The sequence below is a fragment of the Podarcis vaucheri genome, assembly GCF_965113315.1.
Source record: "Podarcis vaucheri genome assembly, chromosome: 5".
In the NCBI taxonomy this organism is placed as follows: domain Eukaryota; kingdom Metazoa; phylum Chordata; class Lepidosauria; order Squamata; family Lacertidae; genus Podarcis; species Podarcis vaucheri.
Genome location: NC_138763.1, coordinates 13,750,830 through 13,778,238, shown reverse-complemented (window position 1 = coordinate 13,778,238; position 27,409 = coordinate 13,750,830). Strand labels below are relative to the sequence as shown.

Genomic DNA, 27,409 nt, shown 5'->3' with positions numbered 1-27,409 from the left:
AATAATGTATTGTTATAATTTTAGATTAATGTTAGATTGTTAAGGATTCTGCTGGAAGAAAGTTAATTATATTTAATGCAGATTGTATCAGGATGCCTCTATGCGGAGCATTGTAAAAATTTAACACATCTAATTTATTCAGTAAACCTGTCACCGTAGATTACATAAAAATGATTATTTTTGGAAGATATTGAAATGCAGTCATTATACAGCAGTTGTTTTAAATTAGTCTCAACAGAGCAATTGTACAGTTTCTTATTGTGATCCAGATACTGTGGTGCTTAGCTGCTGATGCACACAGAGATCTCCACATCACTAGGGACTGCCTTTTTCTCTCCGGTGTTGAGAATACGCCATGCATAGAAAATGGGGATCTCCCACATGTCTGAAGGTCCACAGGTACAAGAAAGTTCAGTAAGGATTCCATTTGTTGAATGTGAACGTGATTAAGAGCAAGTTTGCCAAAACCACTGTTTTGATGCTGTGTCTCGTTTTCGCTGGGCTCCAAGTTATAACCTTGCTTTTCTCAATAAACAACACTGGCAAGCTTCATTAATGATGAGGGCTACATGCGTATTCTTGCTAAGATGTCCGTATCACCACTGGATTGGCTCTGCTAGTAGAATTGGCTATAGGATTATGCTATACTCCTTATGAAACTCTTTGGCCACTTTTTTCCAGACCTAGCGTGTCAAATTTTTGCTAATATAAGCCACATGATCCTGCCATAGTCAAGCACTTTTAAAGTCTCTTTTATTACACACTATTACAGAGCATGCAATTAAATTTCTCCGAGACTGGCGGACTTTGTCTGATCCACGGCTTGGAATAAAGTAGCTCAGTTGAATGAAATTCGCTGAACTACTTCAAAAATCTCTGAGCTACATAAGAATGTGGTGCTGATCATTGTTGGGTGAACTAAAGGTTCATGAACTAGGTTCATTTTGGGGGTAGAACCTTGAATGTTTTTGGTTCATCTTCACGTTCATCCTCCAATCCCCAAACAGGAGACACAGACTCTTAGCTTTCATTAAGAAAAAAGTCAGTCAGCTGGACATCTGTTAATAAAATTAGAAAACAAAATATGACCGCAATGTGTTAGGCAGGGATGGAAGTGCTGCTAAGGTCACTTTCTTAAGGAAGGAATGTGAGACATTTCAGTGAGAAGTACACATAGAATGCAAATGACAGTTGTGTGGCTAGCAGAAATCAAACATGGTAAACTCTTCTAGCATGGAAATACAATTCTGAGGAAAGCTTCACCAGTGGACATTTTGCCTGTCAGATATCTTACTACTTTTGTGTGGCCTCTGATTTCCTTTTGCATCCTCTACTTCAGCACAGAAGCTTGTAGCATCCTGAATATTGAAAGAAAAAAAAGAAAAAAGTTGCCAAGGATTCATTTGGATGAATCTGAAAGAACAACACTGTAATTTAAAAGGACAAAAGTGAACTGGAAGTGGTTCCTTTTTAGAGAGGATGAACTTGAACTAAAACAGTTAAAAACAAACTTTCCAAGCACTGGAATGATCTATCAAGTCAATACTTTGAAAGGTATGAAGAAAGTAAGTCAGAATAGAGATGCAAATATTCACAGCATGGCTTCACCACTTGCTAATCTCTGCTTGCTCTCTTTGTACTAATTTGACCACTTGACTTGGCCATCAGCATGTTAATTTTTCCAAGAAACCCAGAACTGTGCACTCATTTTATGCATCCCAAATAGCTCTAGCTGCACTAAAAAACAAAACAAAACTTAGCCAAGAATTTTAACACTTTAATAAACTTTTAATGTAGAGTATTTAATTTTAAACCTACAGTCCTAGTGAATGTGTGGCCAAAAGGTGTAGAGGTATCAATTTGCAAGGGGAGGTTATATATGGCCCACATACATTAGGGCTTCTCTTTTCCTTCCAGTTCTGCCAGTTTTCAATGCTATAACCAGCAGAACTGGGATGGAACAGACAGAAGGTGAGAAGGACTAAGGGCCACATTTTGGTCTAGTGAAAGTACTTCGGAGTATAAATGGATCCGTAAATACTCAAAAAACCACAACCCAAACATGCTTTTGGGGGTACTGCTTACTAACAGCAATGATTTTGATGTCTGAAATTCATTGCAAGTCATTCTTCAGTGAAGTAATTTCTTAACAAAGTGATGCAAAGGTCCTTTTCACTTGATTCTAAAATTAAGTTAAATATGTTATGGGTTAATTGACATAATTTACTAGTTCTTCCCAACTTTCAAGAGACATTGTTGAATAGATACAGAAGTGTGTGTGTGTGTGTGTGTGTGTCAACCCAGTGATATGGGTGGGGTACCAATAATTTTTTAAAAAAAATAGTTAGTTAGTTAGTGTCAGTTGTTAATGACATTTCATTGCACCTAACTGTGCATAGAGGAGTAGACTAAGCAATGAGGAAAGTTTGTTGCTCAGTAGCAGAGCATCTCCTTTGCATGCAGAAGGTCCCTGATTCAATCTCAAGTATCTACAAGGAGGACTTGGAGAGAACCCTGTCTTGGCACCCTGAAGGGCTGCTGCCTGTCAGTTCACACAATACTGAGGTAGATGAATCAATGAACAAGGAAAGCTTGCCTGTACCATTGTACCTTGGAAGCTGAACGGAATCCATTCTGGAAGTCCATTCATCTTCCAAAACATTCAGTCCCCAAGGTGTGGCTTCCAATTGGCTGCAGGAGCTTCCTGCCCTGCACACAATCAGAAGCCGCAAAAGCCGCTTTGGACGTTCGGCTTCCAAAGAACGTTCACAAACCAGAACACTCACTTCCAGGTTTGCAGTGTTCAGGAGCCAAAACATTCGCCTCGCAAGGCATTCAGCGTCCAAGGTACAACTGTATAGGGATTCTTTAAAAAAAGGTTTAATGTTTTATTATGCTTTTTTAATATATGTTGGAAGCCGTCCAGGGTGACGGGGGCAACCCAGTCAGATGGGTGGGGTACAAATAAATAATAATAATTATTATTAGTCATAAATTAAATTGTTATAATGAAAGAAAAAACCCTATGTAAAATCACATAGAAACGTTTTCGTGTTTTACAGCACCATCTGGTGTTGCAAGTTTATAACGCTTTTAAAACGCTGATTTTTGACCAATGCAGCTGAGTCCATAATGTTGAATCAGACAGCGGGATGAAGTGGGTGGTCGCTACCAAAGCATCCCAAGAAAATAACCACCCATACTCACATTGTGCAGAATTTAAACTTCATGTTGCAGGATCTGTTGGTTAATACAACTGTGACTCATTTAGAATCCAGGACTTGTGCCTTGCGCCTTCATTCCTAGACTCAACCATAATTCCATTTTATGTTAGTGTAGCTTGCTACACCTCCATTGCTACTAGTACACATTCATCCTTGTGAGTAATAATTATCAAGCATTAAAGCAACTTAATTGCTATAAAGATTTTAGCTCCAGTATATGATTAGAGGAGTGATTAATCAATTATTAACCAATCTCCTGTTGGGATAATTGGCATATTTTGAAGGAACGTTTTTCAGGACCATCTCAAGCTATATATTTCCCTCAGAGGGATTTTGGTGCCATAGCATGTTTCCATGGTTAGCATAACTGTCTGATGGAGAATTTTTCCAATGAATTGAGAGAAATGGTTTAAGGAAGATCTGTTCAAGGAAATGAATTGGGCTATTTTATTTTATTTTTGCACCCTGTAATTTTGTTTAGGGATTCCCTCCTCTCTTTATGTTATTGCTGCATCACAGGAATTCATGACAGTGAATAGCAGGCGTAAAAGGCCTTGATATCAGGCACCGCAAAGCTTATGATCTGGCTGCCCATTCTTATGAGATAAGACTCCATTGATGGCATGCAAAGTAACAGATAATAAGGACATCACTTCTACAGCTTCTTTCTTATGATTCAAATGTTCTTTGTATTCTTCCTCTCCTCCTGACAAAATTAGCAATATGAGAACATAATATGAGAACCTCCTTCTTTGGAGGTCTTTAAGCAAAGGCTTGACAACCATATGTCAGGAGTGCTCTGATGGTGTTTCCTGCTTGGCAGGGGGTTGGACTCGATGGCCCCTGTGGTCTCTTCCAACTCTATGATTCTATGATCCTGCTGGATCAGAATAATGCCCTACCTAGTCCAGCAGACTGTTCTTACTGTGGCCAGTCAGATCCCTGTGAGAAACTCTCAAGAGCACTCTCTTCCCACCAGGCTTCCCAGAAACTGCAGTAGCATTCAGAAACATTCCTACCTATTGCCATGGAGGCAGAGCATAGCCATCATGGATAGCAGCTAATGATAGCCTTAGCTCTCATGAATTTTCTCAATCCACCCAGGTTGGTGAACATATCTCACTAGCAGCTTCAAAATAGTGCAATGCCAAATGTTTCCTCTGCATTTTTAAAAGTATTTTCCATCAATTACGGACAAATGAAATCGAATCCCAAGGGGAGGGAATATTGCTGGTGAACCTTACATTTGAGATGGCAAGGGGCCATGTGAGTGCCCCTTCTTTCAATCTACAAGTCATTTCTTTGATAGTCCGTATTCTTCAGCCATCTTAGTGTTAGAATTCCTGGCTCCGTGACTGCAGTCATGGTGTTGTTGTCTTTCACATGACGGTGTATGTTTTGACTCCACAGAGTGGGAAGTGACGGAAACAGGATGTTTGTGTTACTGTGTTCTTTGAAGTGAGACTTTTGCCCTTTGTTCTTTTTCTCTTTGCTGTCTGATGCTAGAGAGAGAGGCAGCCATGTTGCAGTGCTCCGTGTGTGTTTATATGTAAATAAAGTAGATTAGCCAACGTGCTGAGTTGCTGAGGTCTGTTACGCAACTGCGCAAACTCTGCGGATCCCTAAGTGTGCTAGTGTCGGTTGGCATCGGTCACTGTGATGTTCGGGCAGAAGAAAGCTTTTGAAGCTCCCAAATGAAAGACCAGGAGGGAGAGAACATGCCAGTTGGACATGTGTCTCTGCCTGGGTCCTACTCGAGTGTAGGCTGAACTCCTGACACTTAGTGCTGCCAGTATTTCCTGAAAACTTTAGGGCAATCTCAACTGGACTTCCCTGTAAATGTGACGAGATGCCCATTGCTATCTTTAAACACGTAAAGTCTTCTTTACTTTTAAAGGAATTGTGGAAAGATCTATTTTTTTCAGGTAAAAGGAATACCTTTCCTTAAAAACAAAATGAGGGAGGCACACGGCATGCTGGGCAGCTGTTCAGCCACTGAGCTACAGCCTTTCTGGAGAATGTAGAGCACAGAAGACATGTTTAATGAAAACGAGAACACACACCACTCTCAGCCTTCTCTCAATGATACACTGAGCTAATCCCTGCACCCACTGACTTTCTAAAGGAATTCTACAGCACCCTGTGAATCAGGGAGAAAACGGGAGCCTTTCACAGAGGAATAAAACTTTTTGAGAAACTGGGCAGATTTCAGTCCAGCACGACCTCAGGAAAAAGCCAGAAGGAACATGAATAATATTGAGAAGAAAGCCTTACTCCTATTACAACTTTGCCATACCGTCAATTGTGCTAAGAAGAGGTTAAGAAACTAATTATATCAAGAAAGTTACTTAGAAGTGAGAGACAGCATATTATTGAACAAACCTTGAAGTGGCCGTAATGAGTCCAATTAATCTCACACAATACCTTATTCTGTTCGATAGTAGGCTGCAGAGAAAAATAATTACATTAACAATCAGGTCTGCATTCCCTAACTCAATCTTATTGTGGCAAAGGACTCTAGGTTCATAACTTTATTTGTTCCAGTGAAATGTAGGTTAGATCCACTATTTATTTAGAAAGGAAGAAAGATTTGAGCCTAGGGCCTGATCTATAGCTAGTTAAAATGCAATTCCTGCATCCGTTTACTCTTTCAGGAGGTGGGTGAATCAAGTGGTGCGATTTGACTTTCCCCTGTAATTCTGATGAAAAAGGTTCTGCCCCCAAAACAGCGTCAGTGTCTAAAGATCATGGTGACTAAGCCAGTGTTAAACCAAGTTTTGTATTTCATACATAATGGGGGACGGAAATGTAAGCTAACCACTGTCAGCGCGCCAAAATCAACACACAGAGGAGAGGAGGCAAATGGGGGAGTGAGCAGGACATAAATGAGAAATGTTATGTCCAAACTGGACCACTGTAAAATGTCTGTCAGCTATATTGTTCATCCCATCTCATGGGTTACATGAGATGAAAAAGTTTAGGATGTAAAAAGAGAATGAAAAGGTCAGGGTAGAGGTGTGTAATTTTTTTATTTATACTCCACCCTTCCCGGTTCAGAAACCCGGGCTCAGGGCGGCTAACAACAAATTTAAAACACTTAATTGTGATACAACAAAAAACAGCATAAAATACAGTATAAAAGCATGAATAACAATAAATTCTAAAATCAATTTAGGGGGAAATCCATCCAATAAAGTATTGTGGGGGCCCAGGTATGCCCCACCCTGCATAATTGATCACATGACAGTGCACACACACCATTTGAATGGGAATGCCCATCAACGTTGTGGGGGCCTGGCCCTCTCAAATATTTTATTGTGGGGGCCGAAGCCCCCACTGACCCTAGGAGTTGGCTCCTACATTTCAGCATATGGTGAAAGCTGTGCATTAAATGTGCCTCTTTGGGAGAGAGTTCTACAATTTATGAGATGCCAAAGAGAAAGCCAGGGTCTGGGAAACTTAGATGAGGGGGCCGAATGCAGCCCTCAGGCCTCTTGACTCTCCAGACCACACACCCTTCCAAACCATAGCTCTCACCAGTCCCACTTTGCATTTTTCCTGGGTGTTTTTGCCTGGCTGGAATTGGTCCCTAACCTCTGATCATGCTTCTTGCTTGCCTGGATAGAGAGGGAAGTGTGAGTGTGAAGAAGCTAACCTACTCCATAAATGGTGTTCTTGTTGTTTAGTCGTTGAGTCATGTCCGACTCTTCGTGACCCCGCCAGGCACTTCTGTCTTCTACTGCCTCCCGCAGTTTGGTCAAACTCATGCTGGTAGCTTCGAGAACACTATCTAACCATCTCATCCTCTGTCATCTCCTTCTCCTTGTGCCCTCCATCTTTCCCAACATCAGGGTCTTTTCCAGGGAGTCTTCTCTTCTCATGAGGTGGCCAAAGTATTGGAGCCTCAGCTTCAGGATCTGTCCTTCCATTGAGCACTCAGGGCTGATTTCCTTCGGAATGGAGAGGTTTGATCTTCTTGCAGTCCATGGGACTCTCAAGAGTCTCCTCCAGCACCATAATTCAAAAGCATAAATTCTTCAGCGATCAGCCTTCTTTATGGTCCAGCTCTCACTTCCATACATCACTACTGGGAAAACCATAGCTTTTACTATATGGACCTTTGTTGGCAAGGTGATGTCTCTACTTTTTTAAGATGATGTCTAGGTTTGTCATTGCTTTTCTCCCAAGAGGGGGCAATGACAATAAAGATATTATTATTATTATTATTATTATTATTATTATTATTATTATTAGCAGGCATCTTTTAATTTTGTGGCTGCTGTCACCATCTGCAGTGATCATGGAGCCCAAGAAAGTAAAATCTCTCACTGCCTCCATTTCTCCATAAAAGGTAGCATTCATTATTATTTTGCTCTGCCCACTTTTGCCTCTTGCAATATGGCATGTGGTCCCTGAAAGGTTACATAGAAAGAAATGTGGCCCCTGGCTGGAAAAGGTCCACCATCACTGCTTTAGGCTTTCCTCATGGGAAAAATGTTCCAGTGCCTTGATTATATTGCTTGCTCATTTCACTGGCATTTTTATCCAATCTCCCTCCTGAAATTTACCATTTAAATTTTACCATTTGTTTTACCATTTGTGTATAATGAACAAGAAGAGGGTGTATAGGGAGAAAGAATTAAGGCTGACCCAGTACAGTGGTACCTCAGGTTAAGTACTTAATTTGTTCCAGAGGTCCGTTCTTAACCTGAAACTGTTCTTAACCTGAAGCACCACTTTAGCTAATGGACCTCCTGCTGCTGCCGCGCCGCCGGAGCCCGATTTCTGTTCTCATCCTGAAGCAAAGTTCTTAACCTGAAGCACTATTTCTGGGTTAGTGGAGTCTGTAACCTGAAGCGTATGTAACCTGAGGTACCACTGTACTTTGGTTCATTGAGTAATGCCGCCAGATGAATGGGAGAGAGGCACATCAGTGAAGAGGTGGTTCTGCTTTTACTGCAAAGATCACTGCTTGTGAAATGGATTTTGGAAGCCAGAAAGCCTTGTGATAAGTAGCAAATGCTGGAACCAAGCTGTGCTCCTTCAGAGGAACGTTGACTTACCCCAAACTATCAAGTTAATCTAAAATAAACCCCCCTCTGCCCCCCAGAAAAAGCTTCCTCAATTCAAGAAGACTCATTCTTAAAATGAAACAGAATATTTATTAACACATCCAATAGATAGTGCCTGCACTCCCTAGGAAGTATCAACAAACGAGTCAATGAGATGCTTCCTGGTAGCTCAAATCACTGTGGAAAATATTTTGTTGCTTACTGCTGGGCAAATCCAGCCCTGTAAAATAAATGTTGGCCAATGATATGCAGGAGGTGAGGCTTAATCCAGAATGTTTTTTTTTCCTTCAATTTATAGCTGTAGAAACAACTTGCAGCAAATATTATAGACCTTGCCTGAAGCCAAGGGCAAGGATGCTATTAGATATGTATCAGAGGACTTTATGTATATGTGTGTGAATCCTGTTAGAAATATTTCCCCCAACATTTCCTTTCTTCTTGCCTCTCTCTGTCCTCAAATTATTGATGTTCTGTGTATTTTGAAGGTCACGTTCTTTCTCTCCCTCCAGTATATTAGGCATTGAGAAACTGGGTGTGGGCTACAGAAAATTACTAGATAGGGTAAAGCAAAAGGGCAAGGGAGTGACATCAGTGGAAGAGCACACAGCAAGGCTTCAGAAGGGCTGCTGCAGGATATTGTTGAGTCTTCTGTTCACCATGTAGCAAATTATATGGTTTGATTAGGGCCGTCCGTCCCATGAGGCGGGTGAGGCATTACTGACTGTAATGAACTCTCACTCCCAGGGACACTCCAAACGAGCAACTTCAGCATTTTGAAGGAGGGGGAATGTCTGTAAGTTTAGTGAGCGTTCCGGGGTAAGAGGGGGCTGTTCCTACATCTATAGCGCTTTCTCTGGATTCATTCCTTGCATTCTTCTAACTCCTCTGTTCTTGATTACAAAAAAAAACCCAAAACAAAAGAAAATGTATCTTGAGCTGCTGATAAAATGCAGATTTTCTTTTCAAAATAGCCCAGTTTTGTTTAAAAGTTTGATTCAGGGTTTAAATTTTAAAAAGGAGCCTGTAGGCTGCTTTTCAGTTTAATTTTTGTTTTCTTTTTTGTTTTGGGGTTCGTTTTGGATCCAGTTTTTGCATTTCTGTTCTTGAATAGAAATCATTCTCTTTTGGCATCAGTTGGTGCAGCTCACCTCTTCTTCACCATCAATTTCCACTGTAAAAAAATATGAAGATAAAGAACACACATTTCCAATATTTCTAAACAGAATAGTGTGGTATCTCTTTTATAATGTAGAGATATGGAACAGTATGGAGAACAGTTGCTTGCTTTCCTTGTCCCAATGTACCTCCCATGCCTACTAGCTGTATAACTGCAGTTTCTTTGACTCACACTTGCAATGCCCTGCACTCCCTTACATTTTGAATTCCCCCACCTCCTTTTTTTTGCTTCAGCACTACCTTTCTCATCCTGTCATTCTTGGCTGCTTCAATTTTGTTGTCGTGCCTGGTCTTTCCCATTTATTACAAGCACAGTTCACTTTTTACGGGTTTGGGATCACAAAGCTCCACTAAGCAGGTTCTGCCAGTGGACACATTAGATTTTATGTGAATAAATTACCTGCTCAAAGAATGTAGGCTAAGGCATGAAAGCAGAGGGGTGGAGGAGCTAAGAGCCAGAATGCTAACCATATATAATGTGAGATCATAGCTTTAGAGGAGGTTTTTCTTCCCCTGCCCTCCTTATTTAAAAAAAGGAAAAACAGACATTTTTAAAAAGGAGTGGGACAATATGTCATTGTTGTTTCCTGTCTCTCTAATTTTTGCAAATTTAAATTCAGTTCTCCGTATTTCTCCTTCATGCAGACTTGAAGCCTCCTCTCCCCTGGCAATAAAACATGATGATAAGCTGGGCTTTCTTTCAGCTGGAGCTCACTAGAGTTCAGCTCTGGCACCTCTCAGGTGGGCGCCATTGCCATTCTAAGATAACAAGGGAGAAGTTCATGATGCGCTCCAGCATCTCTTTCTAGAAAAATTGGACTGATAATAAAAAAAATCTGGGTTTGGTAGCTAACTACTGAGATTAGGAGGTTCATACCAATGAAGCTGAGTGATGGAACATTCAGAACAGGTACGGGAAAATTATGGAATGCGCTTCCACTGGGGACAGTGAGGGCCACCAACCTAGATGGCTTTAAAAGAGCGTTAGACAAAATTCATGCAAGAGAGGGCTTTTGATGCCTACAGTAGTGATGTATGGAAGTGAGAGCTGGACCATAAAGAAGGCTGATTGCTGAAGAATTGATGCTTTTGAATTATGGTGCTGGGGGAGACTCTTGAGAGCCCCATGGACTGCAAGAAGATCAAACCTATCCATTCTGAAGGAAATCAGCCCTGAGTGCTCACTGGAAGGACAATCCTGAAGCTGAGGCTCCAAGACTTTGGTCACCTCATGAGAAGAGAAGACTCCCTGGAAAAGACCCTGATGTTGGGAAAGATGGAGGGCACAAGGAGAAGGGGACGACAGAGGACGAGATGGTTGGATAGTGTTCTCGAAGCTACCAACATGAGTTTGACCAAACTGCAGGAGGCAGTGGAAGACAGGAGTGCCTGGCGTGCTCTGGTCCATGGGGTCACGAAGAGTCGGATACGACTAAATGACTAAACAACAACAAACCATGATGGTCATGCTCTATCTTCACAGCTTTAGAATACCAGTTGCTGGAACCCCGGGGGTCTTGAATCCTGCTTCCAGGTTTCCCAAAGACATCTGGCAGCCACTGTGAACACAGGATGCTGGACTAGATGAGACGTTGTCCCGATCGAATTAATAATTCTTTTTAATTATATCCTTTTGAACTTAAGGGCAGAACTACTATAAACAAACTTGGCATTAGTCAAAGATGAGGAAAGATAAGTATTGGCAGGGGATACTTTAAATTTTAACTGCTCTCTCAGTGAATCGCTTATTATTCGCGTTGGTAACTAATTTCACAGGTGGTTGTCACATGTGCTTTTATTGGTACTCCACAAGCAATTTAAAATTAGTCTGGGAACTGTTTCAGTAAAGCAACGCCAATAGACCTACATTGTAACTAGAGTCACCCTGATCTCTTGTAAAAATTACTTTGACTTTAATATTGCATCGTTCTGAAATGAAGGTTATGCTTTTCCTGTAATTTATTTTTATGTTGCTGGAAATTCTGTTCACAGTGAGGCATATATTTTCATACTGGATTTTTGTGTGTGCGTGATTTAAAATTATTTGAAACTGTTTGTCATCCAAGAACTTCCATTAATAAACTAATAAATATTTACAATTACATACACATACACACACAAGTGCGCACACACACATGAATGCATATAAGGAGAGGAGGGGACGACTGAATTTAGAGAACATTTTCTTGATATGTTTGTTCTTGTTCATGGAAGGATATAAAACAAGGTCAGGAAACCTGTGGCCCTCCAGATATTTCTGGACTACAACACACGTTATCTGCATCTGTTGTCTGTACTGGATGGAACTGAAGGGTGTTGGAATTTAACAAGCATCTGGGTAGCCAACCCTGATATAGAAGCAGCATGGATGTGCTTTGCGTGTGGCTGGTCACTCTATAAAACCAAACAAAACCTACACTTCTGCCACTTAGCACACCACAGTGAGGAGAAGAATATATCTATCCCTGAACTGTTTGCTCCAGTGGTAACCAACATGGTTCGCTCTAGATCAGGGTTTCCCAAACTTGGGTTTTTGGACTACAGTTCCCATCACCCCTGACCTCTGGTCCTGCTAGCTAGGGGATTATGGGAGTTGTAGTCCAGAAACAGCTGGAGATCTAAGTTGGCAAACCTTGCTCTAGATGCAGATGGGTCCCAACTGCCATGAGCCCCAGCCGGCATAGCCAATAATCAGGGATAATTGGAGTTGTAGTCCAACAGCAACTGGGTGGGTACCATGTTAGGTGCACCTGGTCTACTCTAACTGGAAGCAACTGTGCAAGGTCTTGGGGACCTTGATCCTTATAACTGCCACCTAATCCTTATAATCTCAGGTGACCAAGATGGAATGTGGGACCTTCTGTTTGCAAATAATTGTGGCCCACCACTGAGATATGGTCATTCCCATTTAAAAAAAAAACAAAAAAACAGTCCTTGTGATTTGGAATGACAGTTCCTTCATGCCAATGTTCTTTAAATTGTATTTTGGGAAAATCCTGGTGTTCCATGAAGGTTTATTTGCAGATCTTCAATGAGATGAGCATTCAAAGTACCTGAAAGACAGCACAAATATTTCATTTTGTTCTGCAGTTGCAGAAAGGTGTTTGGTGTGTCCTAGTCTGCAGTCTCAGGTCATGCAGGTCAATAGGAAGACCCAGCTTCATGGCATGCTTAATGGATAACTGGACAAATAGATAACTGTGGAATGGGTTCTCTGAATGCAGAAAGTCTGAAAGCCACCACTGTACAGCTTGTGCTATGTTATTGTGGCCATTCCTATTTTCTCTTCTTCTATAACAACCTGGGGCCATTCAACAAAGCTGTATGGTGAGAGTCAGGACAGAAAAAAGGAAGATAAACTATGGCATTCGCTACCCCCAAAATATGGTGACAGCCACCAATATCCACCAATCATGGAGGAGAAAGCTGCCTCTGGTTGCCAGTTGCTAGAGAACAACCATGGGAATAGGCTATTGCACTCACAACCAGGCATCTTGTGTGCTTCTTAGAGATATCAAGCTGACCACTGTAGGAACAGAATACCGTGGTAAAGGTAAAGGTAAAGGTACCCCTGCCCGAACGGGCCAGTCTTGACAGACTCTGGGGTTTGTGCGCCCATCTCACATCTATTGGCCGGGGGCCAGCGCTGTCCGAAGACACTTCCGGGTCACGTGGCCAGCGTGACAACGCTGCTCTGGCGAGCCAGAGCCGCACACGGAACGCCGTTTACCTTCCCGCTGGTAAGCGGTACCTATTTATCTACTTGCCCCCGGGGGTGCTTTCGAACTGCTAGGTTGGCAGGCGCTGGGACCGAGCAGCGGGAGCGCACCCCGCCGCGGGGATTCGAACCGCCGACCTTTCGATCGGCAAGCCCTAGGCGCTGAGGCTTTAGCCCACAGCGCCACCCGCGTCCCTGAATACCGTGGTACCTTGGGTTAAGAACTTAATTCGTTCTGGAGGTTCGTTCTTAACCTGAAACTGTTCTTAACCTGAGACACCACTTTAGCTAATGGGGCCTCCCGCTGCCGCTGCACGATTTCTATTCTCATTCTGAAGCAAAGTTCTTAACCCGAGGTACTATTTCTGGGTTAGCAGAGTCTGTAACCTGAAGCGTATGTAACCTGAAGCGTCTGTAACCCGAGGTACCACTGTACTGAACTGTATGATCTGAATGTCTGATCTGTAAGGGGTCTTTTTCATAGCAGGCAGCTGGACTAGATGATCCTTGAGATCTCTCCCAGCTCCATCTCTGTAACCGGATCAATGGTTTAACCCAGGACAGTTTCCGTAATGCTCTCCTGACACAGTCAAGGCTGAGGGACAAAATAAATCTCATGTTCTGGTGCCACTGGGAAATCGATTACAAGTGTAATGTCAGTTTATGGCCATAAGAACATCATAAGCCAAAATTTATATGCTTCCGCAGAAACAAATTATGCATGGCATGTGATTATTTTCCACTTTCTTTTCAGGATACAGACAGAGTAGCATTGGTAGCCCCTGCAACTCCCTTTTGTGCTGGCTGCAAGCCGTGCCCTCTTTGTGATGTTCTGAATCCCCGCAGTGTTTACAGCATGCTATAAACAAAATAATTGCTATCCTAAAGCTGTCACAATCAGTGTTTTCTTAGAGATTTTCTATTTCCATTTCATCTCCTTGCAGTATATTCTAAGGTTTTTATTATTTTTAATAATAATAAATCTCATTATTATGGGCACGTAAGATTGCCTGCTTGTACATAACATAGTGCTGGCTTTAGAGGTGTCAGGATACACACGTCATAGGTTTCAGCTGCTACCTGAACTTTTAGGGTGCTTCGTGTTTCTGTAGCTGTAGACATCAGGAATGTGTAGGAGCTTCCAATGGCTTATCAAAGCTTCTTACTCATTATGCACCACATCAACCAATTTATTATTTGCCCTTGGGCAAATGTCACCATGCATATCTGCCCAGTGGCCCCAGTTTGCAAGCTATTACAAATTTCCTAGAAACTTCCTTATGTAAGAGGGAGAGAGAACGTTGCTAAGGTTGCTGACTTGAAGGGATCACTGCCACCTTGACCTCAGATTTGCGAGATCATCACTCGGGACATTTTGCTACTGTTTATGGAAACTCAGCTTTTCTTTGGAATTGCTGATTTATTTTGCCTGAGCAGGAGCGGCCAGACCTGCCTTGAATTTTGTGAAGTGAAATCCTGCAGCAATATGGGAAGGTTTACAATTCCAAAATTTCCATTAATATCATCTTTTTCACGAAAAGTAAATTTATAATTTCAAGTAACGACAGAAGGGGGAGATTCCAGTTTCTGATGACATTTCCCTGTAAAGAAATGTCTGCATAACCTCCCCTCAACATAATTTAAGCATGCCGATTTACACATTTCTGAACCCAGTCCTTTTCTTCTGGGGGGGGACTCAGGGGTACCCCTAAACATTTTGTGAATCTTTGTACTTTTGTCCATTTACTGTATTTATTTATTTTTGATTTGAACTATAAAATGCTGATTTTCTTGAGTCAAAATGAGAATACCCCTAAATATTGTTAAAGGGAAAAAAAGCACTGTCTGAACCTATACAGTCTTAAAAACCTGTGTATACAAATTTATAATAGTCTAGTGTAATGAGTGCAACTGCAGCTGAACAATCTAGAAAAAGGACAAAAATGTGCCGTTAAGTCCTTTAAAACACTGTCTAAAGACAATGCTGTGTGTACAATTAGCACAAATGAAAGTAGAGCCTGTAAATAAAGGAGCCTTATTCGTTCTTACATTTGCATCTGTGGATAGGGCCTCTGCTTTCTCCTTTTCCAACACCACCTTCTCACTAGGGGCAGAGGAGAATTTTGCTTTGCCTACATTTTCAAGTGAACCAACTTAATTTGCACCTCTGCTTGGAAAATAATTATCCATTGGATTTCACACTTTGCTGAATTTTACAGTAGAATCCTCAACTCAAACAACTTACCAAATTGTGTGTATTCATATTGAAGCAAAGTGCATTTAGAAGTGGGTACATTAAAATAAAATGCAAATTTAAGGGTTGCACCCAACTAACTTTGTCTCCAAGTAGCTCCGAGTAGCTCCGTTGAAATTAATGGCCATGACTAACTGAGGCCCATTAATTTCCATGTGTCTACTCTGAGTAAACATTAGCTGAATACAACCATTTGGATATGTGTGAATTTCAAAGGATGGCTGTTTCAATTTGTGTATCTTTTCAGAAAGTGCAAAGTAGGTAGATTTAAATTTAAATGCAACCTGAATCAAATTCATCCTAACTCTTAGTGGGCGAAGTTTGTTATGCCGAATTCTGCTGTTGAAATCCCGTTCTGCAGTGCTTCTAAAGATGTGTCCCTTGTCCACATGGTTCCCCTTCCTGAGCATCACCCTAGATGTTGTTCTTCTGCTCTAATATGCCTGCAGGAAAAGAAACTTCACAGTCTTCCCTAAACTGGCAATTCCAGCCGATGAGAGAGAGAGAGAGAGAGAGAGAGAGAGAGAGAGAAGCAACTTTTGGATCTAGCCTTTTCAGCAATTCTTATAAACCAAACTAGACATATAGAAAGCAAAAACAAGGTTCAGCAGAAACTGCAGTATCTAAGCAACCCACTTTTCATATGCCATCTGCATATGTGTCTGTGGGCAAACTCAGAGCCACATTTCATACTGTTTCAAAAGCTATATATTGGACCAGCTGAGCTGTTTGTTTTTGCAGGATAAGGGAGTTTTCCTTCATCCTGAACAGTCTCATGGGAATAAAATGGCACAGTATAATATGTTGTCACAGGCATCAGTTTACATGTCAGGGCTGGGCCATAGTCTGAGGTGAACAAGGAACCATTGGCAGGACCAAAGGACAGCCCAGGAGGCAGGCTCAAGGAGCAAGCCAGAATTCAGGGCTCCAGAAGAATGAAGGACAAAGCATTCCTTGTTGTTCAAATCTAGTTCAACAGCAAAAGGAAACTGAACTGCTCAGGGGAGTCTTTAGCCCCCAAGTCTGAGAAGCACCGCCCTTGTGAATGACAAGTGCCACCGCCACCGGTGCAGTGCGTCTTTGGTAAATGAGCACACAAAGTCGAAAGTCCTTTAGTGAAACAGTAGGCATACGTTTCAGTAATACCTAGGCATATATGTATTTTGTTTTTCTAGCTTGATCAAAATTATTTATTATTTCATAACAGGTAGATAGTTAAGAGCAGGGGTCAGCAAACTTTTTCAGTCCACTTTCGCTCAGACCTTGTGGGGGGGGGGGCGGACTATATTTTGAAGGAGGGGAAATGAATGAATTCCTATGCCCCACAAATAACCCAGAGGTGCATTTGAAATAAAAGCACACATTCTACTCATGTAGAAACACCAAGCAGGTCCCACAAATAACCCAGAGATGGATTTTAAATAAAAGGACACATTCTACTCATGCTGATTCCCAGACCATCCGCAGGCCAGATTTAGAAGGCAGTTGAGCCGGATCCGGCCCCTGGGCTTTAGTTTGCCTACCCATGGTTAAGAGCTTAGGCAGCTTCAGCGGCAGGTGCCTAGAGCCCCCCAGAATTTGGTGTCCGGGTGCCCCACACCCCTTGCACCCCCGGGTAAAAATGGCCCTGGAACGACTTCCTGTTCAGGAGGTTCCAGTGTCCAAACTGAGTGAGCTTTTGCAGTAGAGAAACAGTTTAAGATTGTGCTTAATCCTTCATACTGTAATCTGTTTTCCTCTGAAATCCCCCGCCCCCAGTGATTTACTGTAGCCAAGCACAGGCCAGAACAATCTGCTACAAGCTGCAGTGGCATACCCTCCAGAGTGCAAGGCTGGCCCAATACATGTTGGCATCAGCCCCCAAAATGGTGCCCCACGTCCCTGCCAGGGAAGAATAGATGAGGGAAGATCTATATCAGGAACGGTGTGTGTGGGTGTGTGGGTGTGGGTGCATGTAAAGATCAACATCTGGATCTGCTGCCTCAGTGAGTCATACTGCTTGGGGTGCTTGCCTCACCTTGTCTCATGGGGGGGGGGTTGGCACTGTTTGGGTGGAGTGGCAGAGCCAGGGCCAGGGGGGATTAGGCTGGATCTTGATTCCATTCACATGTTCTGTTAATCTGGGGTAAATGAAGCTGGCAAAAGGGTGTTGCAACTCGAAATCTGTTTTCAAGCCTTGTTTTCTGTCAGGCTTAGGCCGGCTTAGCCAGCAGTAGCCTTGCTTCCTAGCAGACTTTAGGTCTGAGGTGCTTTACACTGCCTTAATTTAAGACAGTATAATTTATGCTGGTTTCCTATTCTTAGGATTGCTACCTAAGCACTCACAGGATGCCAATCCCCTCCTTTCTTCTCCTACGCTTGCTTTAACTGCATGATGCATATGTAGAAATCATAGGTTATGATGCTTATCTCCTGTATGTGTAGTGAGATACATCATTGTCTGAATTGTTTGCTTGCATCAATCTTCTTGTTTCACTTTCTATACAATTGTTATGCGGGGTCCTTTTTAAAAAATCATTAAAACAAACCTGCATCTCTTTGCTTCTAACTCCTTGATATTTAGTTAGCATTTAGCTTGCAAATGATTACTAAAACCATCCCCTTACTTCCACTTCTTACTGCCATCTGCTGAGCATCTCCTTAGAGAAATTAGCTGCATTCCGTACTGGAAGTGTGAATGACAAATTTGTCACCGTATGCAAGGCATAAAGGGAAGTGGTGGGGGAGCACTTTTAAGCAGTGGTCTAATTGCAAATAAAACAAGCTATACCAGAGGCAACGGAAAGGAAGGGTGAGATCTGCTTGAAAAAGCAAAGACTACTGGGCCAAGGAGATGGTCCTGCTTGTAGTTTCTCCCTACAAATCTCACTGGCCACTTTTGAGAATCAGCTGATGGACTATATAGGCCTTTGGCTCAATCCATCAAGGGTTTCCTTATGTCCTTGTGGGTCTCTTCTGTTAGATTGTCTGCCATTGATGATGCCTTACAACACAATCCAAACCCAAGGTCTGCAAGGATGAGCAAGTTTGGAATAAGGCAGATCTGTCCCAGCTAGGGCTCAGCCAGCAGTGAGGGAACATCCTGTTGCCTCTTCTCTTGGGCAGCCTCCTCCCTTGGGCAGGTTGCAGTGGCTGCTGGAGAGCAGGCAAGGAGGAGAAGAGGTTACAGCCGCTGAGGCCCAGCCCTGTGTGATGCACTGGCTTTCAGGCACAGGCAGAGGGCAGGACTGCCCTGGGTGGAAAGAAAGGGATTAGTGGAGCAGAGCACGAGAAGTCTTGTTTTGTATTTGTTTACAAACACACTGTGTGTCTATGTCTAATCTTGCCCCTTTCTAAAATTTACTGGCATGCGCTTTTCTTTTTGTAACTATACCAAACCTTATGATGCCTTATGAGGAACGGCTAAGGGAGCTGGGCATGTTTAGCCTGGAGAAGAGGAGGTTAAGGGGTGATATGATAGCCATGTTCAAATATATAAAAGGATGTCACATAGAGGAGGGAGAAAGTTTGTTTTCTGCTGCTCCAGAGAAGCGGACACGGAGCAATGGATCCAAAGTACAAGAAAGAAGATTCCACCTAAACATTAGGAAGAACTTCCTGACAGTAAGAGCTGTTTGACAGTGGAATTTGCTGCCAAGGAGTGTGGTGGAGTCTCCTACTTTGGAGGTCTTTAAGCAGAGGCTTGACAACCATATGTCAGGAGTGCTCTGATGGTGTTTCCTGCTTGGCAGGGGGTTGGACTCGATGGCCCTTGTGGTCTCTTCCAACTCTATGATTCTATGATTCAAACAATAAAATAAAATTGCGGTTACGGGTTTTCTCAGGACAGTGAGGTGTGTGTGTGGTGTTCCGTTGGTGTCGTGGTGGTTGGACTTGCCCTTATTTTGATAAGAAATGTTCTGTGGTGTGGAGGCTGGGGGACAAAAAAATGGGGGGGGGAGCTTTGAAGAAGGTCAGTTGGGGAGAGTGAGAAATGTCCCTGTTTTAATCTGATGAATGTTGGAGGGTATGTAGTAGATCAGACCTTGGAGGAATAGAATTGTAGAGTTGGAAATAGTCTGAAGAACATCTAGCGCAACCTACTGCAATTCAGGAATCCTGCCCACAGCCATGGGCTCAACTCACCTTATCATGGCCGTTTTACAGATGTGGGGAGCAGTTTTGCCTGAGGGCACCTCAGGAGAGACCTGTTAGCTGCCTCTTAATATCTGCCATTTGGTTACTTCTTGCTGTGTGTTCAATGGATTGCATGTTTTCAATGGGTTTTTATGTATTCCTATTTACTCATTTTGTTCCAAACCGCCTGTGGATTGCGCAGATAAGTAAATAATCAATTCTTGGTAGAGGCTCGAATAGTGAACTTTTTTCATTCACGGCTCACATGCTTAGCCAGTATGCGGCCTTAACTCTTCATTTTATTTACTTGACAGAATTTATACACCACTTTTTTTATAAAAACACACACGCTTTAAGCTGTTTACATTAAAGAATATAAAGTATTCACAAGCAAATGTTGATAAAATCCATAGACTTTAAAAGCAGAAGACATAACAGGATTATCAAAACACAGGTAAAACCAGCAGCCTTTTTGAAAAAGAAGAAAAAGGAAAAAATATACATAATAAAATTTCCTGTCTGGGTAGCCTTGCCAGAACTAAAACGTTTTTAGCAGGCATCAAAAACAGCACACAGAAGGTGCTTGCCTGTTGTTAATAGACATTTGTCTCACTAAAGTGAAGGAAATGTCAAAGGAAAATAGGGATGAATGAATTGAATGCTTTTTAAACAAAGTGGGTTTATTTTTATTTTTTTAAAAAAACATCTTTTGGGCTACTTTGTCTTCCAGCTGTGTACTAAACACTCTGCCTGCCATAAAAGCAGGTAACACCCCAGGAAAGATGCCCATTTCACTCTCTGCCATGCCTCAAATCAATATGTGGTTTTTAAATGCACCCTTTTTAAAACCACATGTCGTACCAGCTCCCATCTCAGTGTTATCACAGTGGGCAGAACAGCTCGTTTCAGCTTCCAGGAAAAACAAAAAAGAGAAGCATCTTTGGAAGTATATTTAGAAAGGCAGCTGCAAAACGGAGGTCCCTTCTTTCAGCCCATGGGGGGATTGGTTTTAGATTAAGATTTACATTATGTCTCATTTGCATTTTTCACCCCCCCCTTTTTTTACACTGAAACCTAGGGATGTTCTCACATTTGCTTATTAACGACACCCGTTACCTAAAGATGCACGCAGCAAGCTGGCAGATGGCCATGCCTCTGCTTATGGGTTCCTTGGCAACAGAGCAGAATGTTTGAGTTTAACTTTACCCATGTTGTCGTTTCCTAACTTGCATGTTTCTCCATTTTGCTCTTTACTCCACGCAAACTCAAGTGTTTCCATTTACACACGCCTACATGCCTTCCTTCTGCTTTGCTGAAAGGGCCACCCACTCGCTATCCGTCAACTTTTCCTTGAAACCCTCTCCCTCTCTCTCAGGTGAAATCTTTGACAGTCTTTTGAGGACCACAGCTGCCTTCCCCGTGCTGGAGCCAGTTAATCTTCCCCATCCCATCTCTGCGAAACCACAGGCCATTTTTTTGCCCCTTTGACAAAGGAATGAGGAATTAATAGCTCACTATTTCGCCAATGGTGTCATGTGGAGTGTTTTACAATGGCGTGTTAAAGTGGCTCTAGATCAGTATACGTACCTTTGGGGATGAAGTAGTACTGTAGGACTGCTGTATTTGTAGAGACAGGGGCCTTTTGTGAGAGGCTACCGGCTGGTTGCCCAGGAAGGTATAAAGAAGAAGAGTTTGGATTTGATATCCCGTTTTATCACTACTCGAATGAGTCTCAAAGCGGCTAATGTTCTCCTTTCCCTTCCTCCCCTACAACAAAGAAGTGTGACTAGCCCAAGGTCACCCAGCAGCTGCATGTGGAGGAGTGGAGACATGAACCCGGTTCACCAGATTATGAGCCTACTGCTCTTAACCACTACAACACACTGGCACAAAAAGACAAGGAAAGGTTTCTTACAGTCCTTTTTTATTTCAAACTTGAAAGAGAGAGGCTATAGCACCCAGCCTCTTGGATAATGGTGTTGCCCCCAGTTCATCGCCGCCACCCCTGTCTCTCCCACATCCTCATTCATCGTCACCTCCTCTACGCATGCTGCTAAGTGCCCTCTGTCTTCGAGCTCTTTGCTCTCCTACTTTTAAGGCTCACCAGGTTCTGGGAGATGGTGGGACTGGAATGCTTTCTAGGGACAACGTGTCAGCCAGCTGCTGCTCCAGCTCTGATTGCTCCTCCTCTCTCATTATTTCCCAACTTTCCCCCTCATCTGCCTCTCAGCTGTGACCTCCCTCAAACCCCTGTTGTAAATCTATACCGTCTTCCTCTTCCTCCTCCCTGGGAGGGTCAGGGTGGGGAGGTGGCCCACTTCGGCTGATTAGCATTTTACGTCCTTTTAAATGTGTTTGCGGGAGAGGGATTATTGCTTTGTTTTATTCTTGTTCTTGCTTTTTTATGTATTTTGAGGTTTTTATTCTGTATTTTTAAGCTGCGACATGCCCTGAGATCTTTGGATGAAGGGCGGTGTAGGAATTTAATAAATAATAAATTTAGTAAATGAATGAATTCAATAAATATAAATACCTAGGCCTATGGTAGTGCACCAGTGATGTAGAGTACCTGCAGTGTACAAATCCAGAGAAGATTATCGTGTGCACATGAAGGGGGTCTAAAGCAAGCCAGTGTAACTTAAGGCGGCATAAAATTACACCTGATCCAAATCCTGTTCAGCAGCGGGACTGCTGGTGGTGCTCTGCTTAAGCCTGGCAGAGGGAAAACAAGCATTTGAAATAGTGTTCTATGCCAGGTTCTGTGACTGAGCTGAAAGGGCTTAGAATCCAACCTAAGTCATCCCGTCCCGTCCCGTCCCCCCCGGTCCGGCTGCACCCCTGCCATGCCCCTGAAACACCCCTTTTTGCGTACTTACAATGCTATTGGCTCAACTGTCTTTGGCTTAGCCAACTGAGTGGGAATCAACTGACTGAGCCAGAGATCTGCTGCATCCTATGCTGCTCTTTCCAGTGGATCTTGCCACAGGATCCCTGACTCTGTTAGATTGTATACGGAGCTCATTTTGCACCCAGGGTGACTAAGCCAAACTCTTGATTGAGCACAAACATGCTTTCCCCCCCTTTTCTTTTGTAATTTATAATTTCCTGGAAGACAACACGGCCCTCCTTGCAGTGTCTGTTCGCAGCATAAAACTGTCAAATTCCCATTAAGCTTAAGGTGAAAAATTAATGAACCATTCAGTTCAGTTATTTCAAAACTAATACAATTCTATTAGCATTGTAGCTGAAAGTCAAAGAAGTGGTATGCACAATTACAGTTCAGTGTCGAGTCAAACTTTCCTTTTTCTAAAGAAAGAAAACAAAAAGGAAGATCATTAAAATGCTATTTTAGGGCACAATAGGAACACACACACACACACACACACTTTCCCTCAGACGTCTAGATACATGTTTGGCTTTATTCATCACTGACAAAACATGACTTTCCTGTGCAATAATTTGGCTGGGTGCCAGTAGGAATGCAGAGAGTTGTCTTATACTGAATCAGACCAGTGAGCCATCTAGCTCAGTATGTCTTACACTGACTGGCAGAAGTTACCTGGGTTTCAGTGGGGACATTTCTGGCACTACATGGAAATGCCAGGGATGCGACTTTTGCATGTAAACAGACGCTCTGTTGCTGAGCTCCGACCCTTCCTTAAAGCAAACTGTAAAAGGTCTGGGTTAAATGTTGATGAGGAGGGACCATAAAAAGGTCAACACTCGTTCAAGGACCACCATGCAATACAGAGACCCGCATAGAACCCCTTACCGAAACATCAACCATAACATTTGTTTGGTACCCAGCCCCCCAGTAGAATTTGATAATGATGTGAATTTGGTTCCAGAAGGAGGAGGAGTTTCGTTTCTGCTCCGTGATCACAAGGGGACTAGACTTTTTCCAGGACACATCCTCTTTCTCAGGGGTACAAATTGCATTTATTTGCTTTGAATGGCTGTCATGGCGTCCTCTTTTTTGCAATAATAATAATAATAATAATAATTTATTTATATCTTGCCCTCTCCAGCGGATAACAACAGTGAAAGTATTACAGTTTACATAAAATCATAATCAATTAATTGAAATACATTCTAAAATCAATTCATTCTGAAATCAATTCAGAATCAAATTAATGGCAACCATTGGGCTAAAGTTCTATGAGGATTGCCAAAGGAGGGGGTCAGGCTGTGCCCTGGCCAAAGGCCTGGTGGAACAGCTCTGTCTTGCAGGCCCTGTGGAAAGATGTCAAGTCCTGTAGGACCCTAGTCTCTTGTGACAGAGTGTTCCACCAGATCGGGGCCACAGCCGAAAAAGCCCTGGCTCTGGTTGAGGCCAGCCTAACCTCCCTGTGGCCCAGGACCTCCAAGATGTTTTTGTTTGAAGACTGTGTGCCTTCACACAGCAGATTGTTAAAATGCAGTGTTCACTTCCAAAGGAGGCAGTGATGGCTACCAACTTGGGTGGCCTTCAACAGAGGATAGGACAAATTCATGGAGGTAAAGGCTATGAATAGCTATGATGGCTGTGCTTTGCCTCCATGGTAGGAGGCTGTATGCTTCTGATTACCAGTTGCTGGGCATATATCCTGCTTACAGATTTCCTACAGGCATCTGATTAGAATCATAGACTTGTAAACTTGGAAGGGACCTCAAGGGTCTTCCAGTTCAGCCCCCTGCAATGCTGTTCAATCTCAGCACCCATGAAAGATATCCACCCAGCCTCTGCTTAAAAACCTCCAAGGAACGAGAGTCCACCACCTCCTGAGGGAGACCGTTCCACGGTCAACCAGCTCTTGCTGCCAGAAAACGTTTCTCGGAAATCCAAAAGTGCCTGTCATGGAATCAGAGTGGCATGTTCTGTTCGTGAACTGTTCAAATGCACTGATCTAGAGAAAGGTTTTATTGTCGTATACTAAGTTGTTCTCTTTACCCCCTCAACTCTCCTTGAAGATGGAAGCTATAAACAGAACCGATCGAACCTCACTTCTCTATTAGTCCAGCCTATTTGTGCGGCATTGGTGAGGAAGCTGTTCTCTTCCCCCGAGAAGGCTGGTGGAAATGAAGATTGCGAACCCCTGGAATTGCTGGCTACAGGTAACAGTTTCTCTCTCTCTCTCTCTCTCTCTCTCTCTCTCTCAGAATGAGGATCCTCTTTAAATTCAGAACTTCCGTAAGCCCTTGAAATTGCATTACGCGTAATTGTGTATAATTGGGGGCTTTGACCAATTGCAGGTACATTCCTTTAGCAGCACTTTAAGAAGAGGCAAGGAGAGAGAGAAAATATATATCAATTACACTCTGAAGAGCTTGCTGAGATTGAGCTCAGAACATTCTGAAGAGCCGCTGATAAGAAGAATGATGTTAATGGGGGGGGGGGAGAGAAAGTATTTCACAAACTCGTTTAAAAATACAGCGGTGCCTCACAAGACGAAAATAATCCGTTCCGCGAGTCTCTTCATCTAGCGGTTTTTTCGTCTTGCAAAGCAACCCTATTAGCGGCTTAGCGGATTAGCGCTATTAGCGGTTTAGCGGTTTAGCGGCTAAAAGTCTATTAGCGGCTTAGCGGCTTAGAAAGGGGGGGGAGCGAAAAAAATTGCAAGACTCGCAAGACGTTTTCATCTTGTGAAGCAAGCCCATAGGGAAATTCGTCTTGCGAAGCACATCGAAAAACGGAAAACCCTTTCATCTAGTGGGTTTTTTGTCTTGCGAGGCATTCGTCTTGCGGGGCACCACTGTACACAAAAATTCACAAAGCTTACACATACCTGTCTCATTGTTTGTTGCATCTGCCAAGATCTAACTGATGCAAGTCAGATATCTGGAGTACCATGTCTCTCAGCACATGGCATTAAAGTCTAATTCATGCTATTGACTGAGAAGATCCCTCCGATTCACCCAAGAGAGGCTTCTGTAGCTGCAGTGCCGTTTGTTAGGCCTTGTTGGACAACATACAATATCAGGGAAGCGTTTAAGGCACCAGGAGAGCATTAAAGAGTTGGCTTTCCTCACGTTTTCTTCCCCTGAGTGTGTGCCTCCAGCATATCTACTAAGCTCTCTACAAATAGCTCTGTTTGTGTACACTTTCATTTGTATCACATTGCACCTCTGTGTGTGCGTGTTTGTATATCATAAGGGGGCCTGTTTCACTTAGGGTAAAAATAAATAAATCTGACAACAAAGAGGCAGAAATGCACTGAGCAGAATTTGGTGAAAGGTGTTCTCATCTGAATGTTTTGGGAAGCATCATACACGCAAGGAAAGGCAGCAGATCACAGCATTTTCAAGTTGGAAGGGATCCTGTGGTCCATCTAGTACAATCCCTTGCAATGCAGCAACCTCAACTAGATCATACATGGCAGATGGCCATCCAGCCAGTGTGGTGTAGTGGTTAAGAGCGGTAGTCACGTAATCTGGGAAACCGGGTTCGTGTCTCCGCTCCTCCACATGCAGCTGCTGGGTGACCTTGGGCCAGTCACACCTCTGTGAAGTCTCTCAGCCCCACTCACCTCACAGAGTGTTTGTTGTGGGGGAGGAAGGGAAAGGAGAATGTTGGCCGCTTTGAGACTCCTGAAGGGGAGTGAAAGGCGGGATATCAAACCCAAACTCTTCCTCTTCTTCTTCTTCTTAAAAATCTCCAAGGAAGGAGGGCCCACAACAGCCTGAGGGAGACCGTTCCACTGTCAAACATCTCTTACGGTCACAGCTGTCCATGGAGGCGCAGGTCAATTCTGTGTCCAGTACAGCTGTTTATCAGCTCCATCTGGTATGCAGGCTGAGACCCTACCTGCCTGCGGACTGTCTCACCAGAGTGGTGCATGCTCTGGTTATCTCCCGCTTGGACTACTGCAATGCGCTCTATGTGGAGCTACCTTTGAAGGTGACCCGGAAACGACAACTAATCCAGAATGCAGCAGCTAGACTGGTGGCTGGGAGCGGCCGCCGAGACCATGTAACACCGGTCTTGAAAGACCTACACTGGCTCCCAGTACGTTTCCGAGCACAATTCAAAGTGTTGGTGCTGACCTTTAAATCCCTAAACGGTCTCAGCCCAGTATACCTGAAGGAGCTTCTCCACCCCCATCATTCTGCCCAGACACTGAGGTCCAGGGCCAAGGCCCTTCTGGCAGTTCCCTCGGTGCAAGAAGCCAAGTTACAGGGAACCAGGCAGAGGGCCTTCTTGGTAGTGGCGCCCGCCCTGTGGAATGCCCTCCCACCAGATGTCAAAGAGAACAACAACTACCAGGCTTTTAGATGACATCTGAAGGCAGCCCTGTTTAGGGAACCCTTTAATAGTTAATAAACTATGGTATTTTAATATTCTGTTGGAAGCCGCCCAGAGTGGCTTGGGAAACCCAGCCAGATGGGCGGGGTTTAAATAAATGCATTATTATTGTTGTTGTTGTTAATATTAATATTAATTATTAATTTTTTATTATGTTAGTCCTGATGTTTAGTCAGAATTTCTTTTCTTATTACTTGAAACCATTGGTTTGGGTCATGCCCTCCAGAGCAGCAGAAAACAAGCTTTCTCCATTCTCCATGTGGCAGGGCTTTGGGTATTTGAAGACAGCTGTCATACCTCCTCTTAGTCTCCACTTATCCAGGCTATTGGCCTGGCAGAAAGGTTTTCAGTGAGGATATATGGCGATGTTACATTCCATCGGGTACATCTATCCATACCCTGAGATGGCACCAATGTGCTTCAAATCTATCCGGAGTGATAAGCAAGAAACTGAAAGATACAGGTTTGGGGGAAGGAGAAATACCTTTTGCCAGTGGGTGGGTGGTGGCCATTGGGACTGGTGGGGTAGAAATCAGTGAGGCCAATGACTGGTGGAGCCTCAGCCAA

The 27,409-nt window shown here is 43.2% G+C and overlaps 1 protein-coding gene across 6 annotated transcripts in view; it reads left to right on the top strand.

Moving 5' to 3' along the window:
- NAALADL2 (N-acetylated alpha-linked acidic dipeptidase like 2) overlaps positions 1-27,409 on the top strand; it is a 668,594-nt gene that overhangs the window by 432,684 nt on the left and 208,501 nt on the right. For 5 of the 6 annotated variants that reach the window (XM_082224107.1, XM_082224108.1, XM_082224109.1 and 2 more), the window contains one exon: positions 24,511-24,654. The exons of the other annotated variant lie outside the window; for it this stretch is intronic. In XM_082224107.1, coding sequence (XP_082080233.1) covers positions 24,511-24,654 — 144 coding nt within the window. The remainder of the gene's footprint in view (positions 1-24,510; positions 24,655-27,409) is intronic. 6 annotated transcript variants of the gene reach the window in all.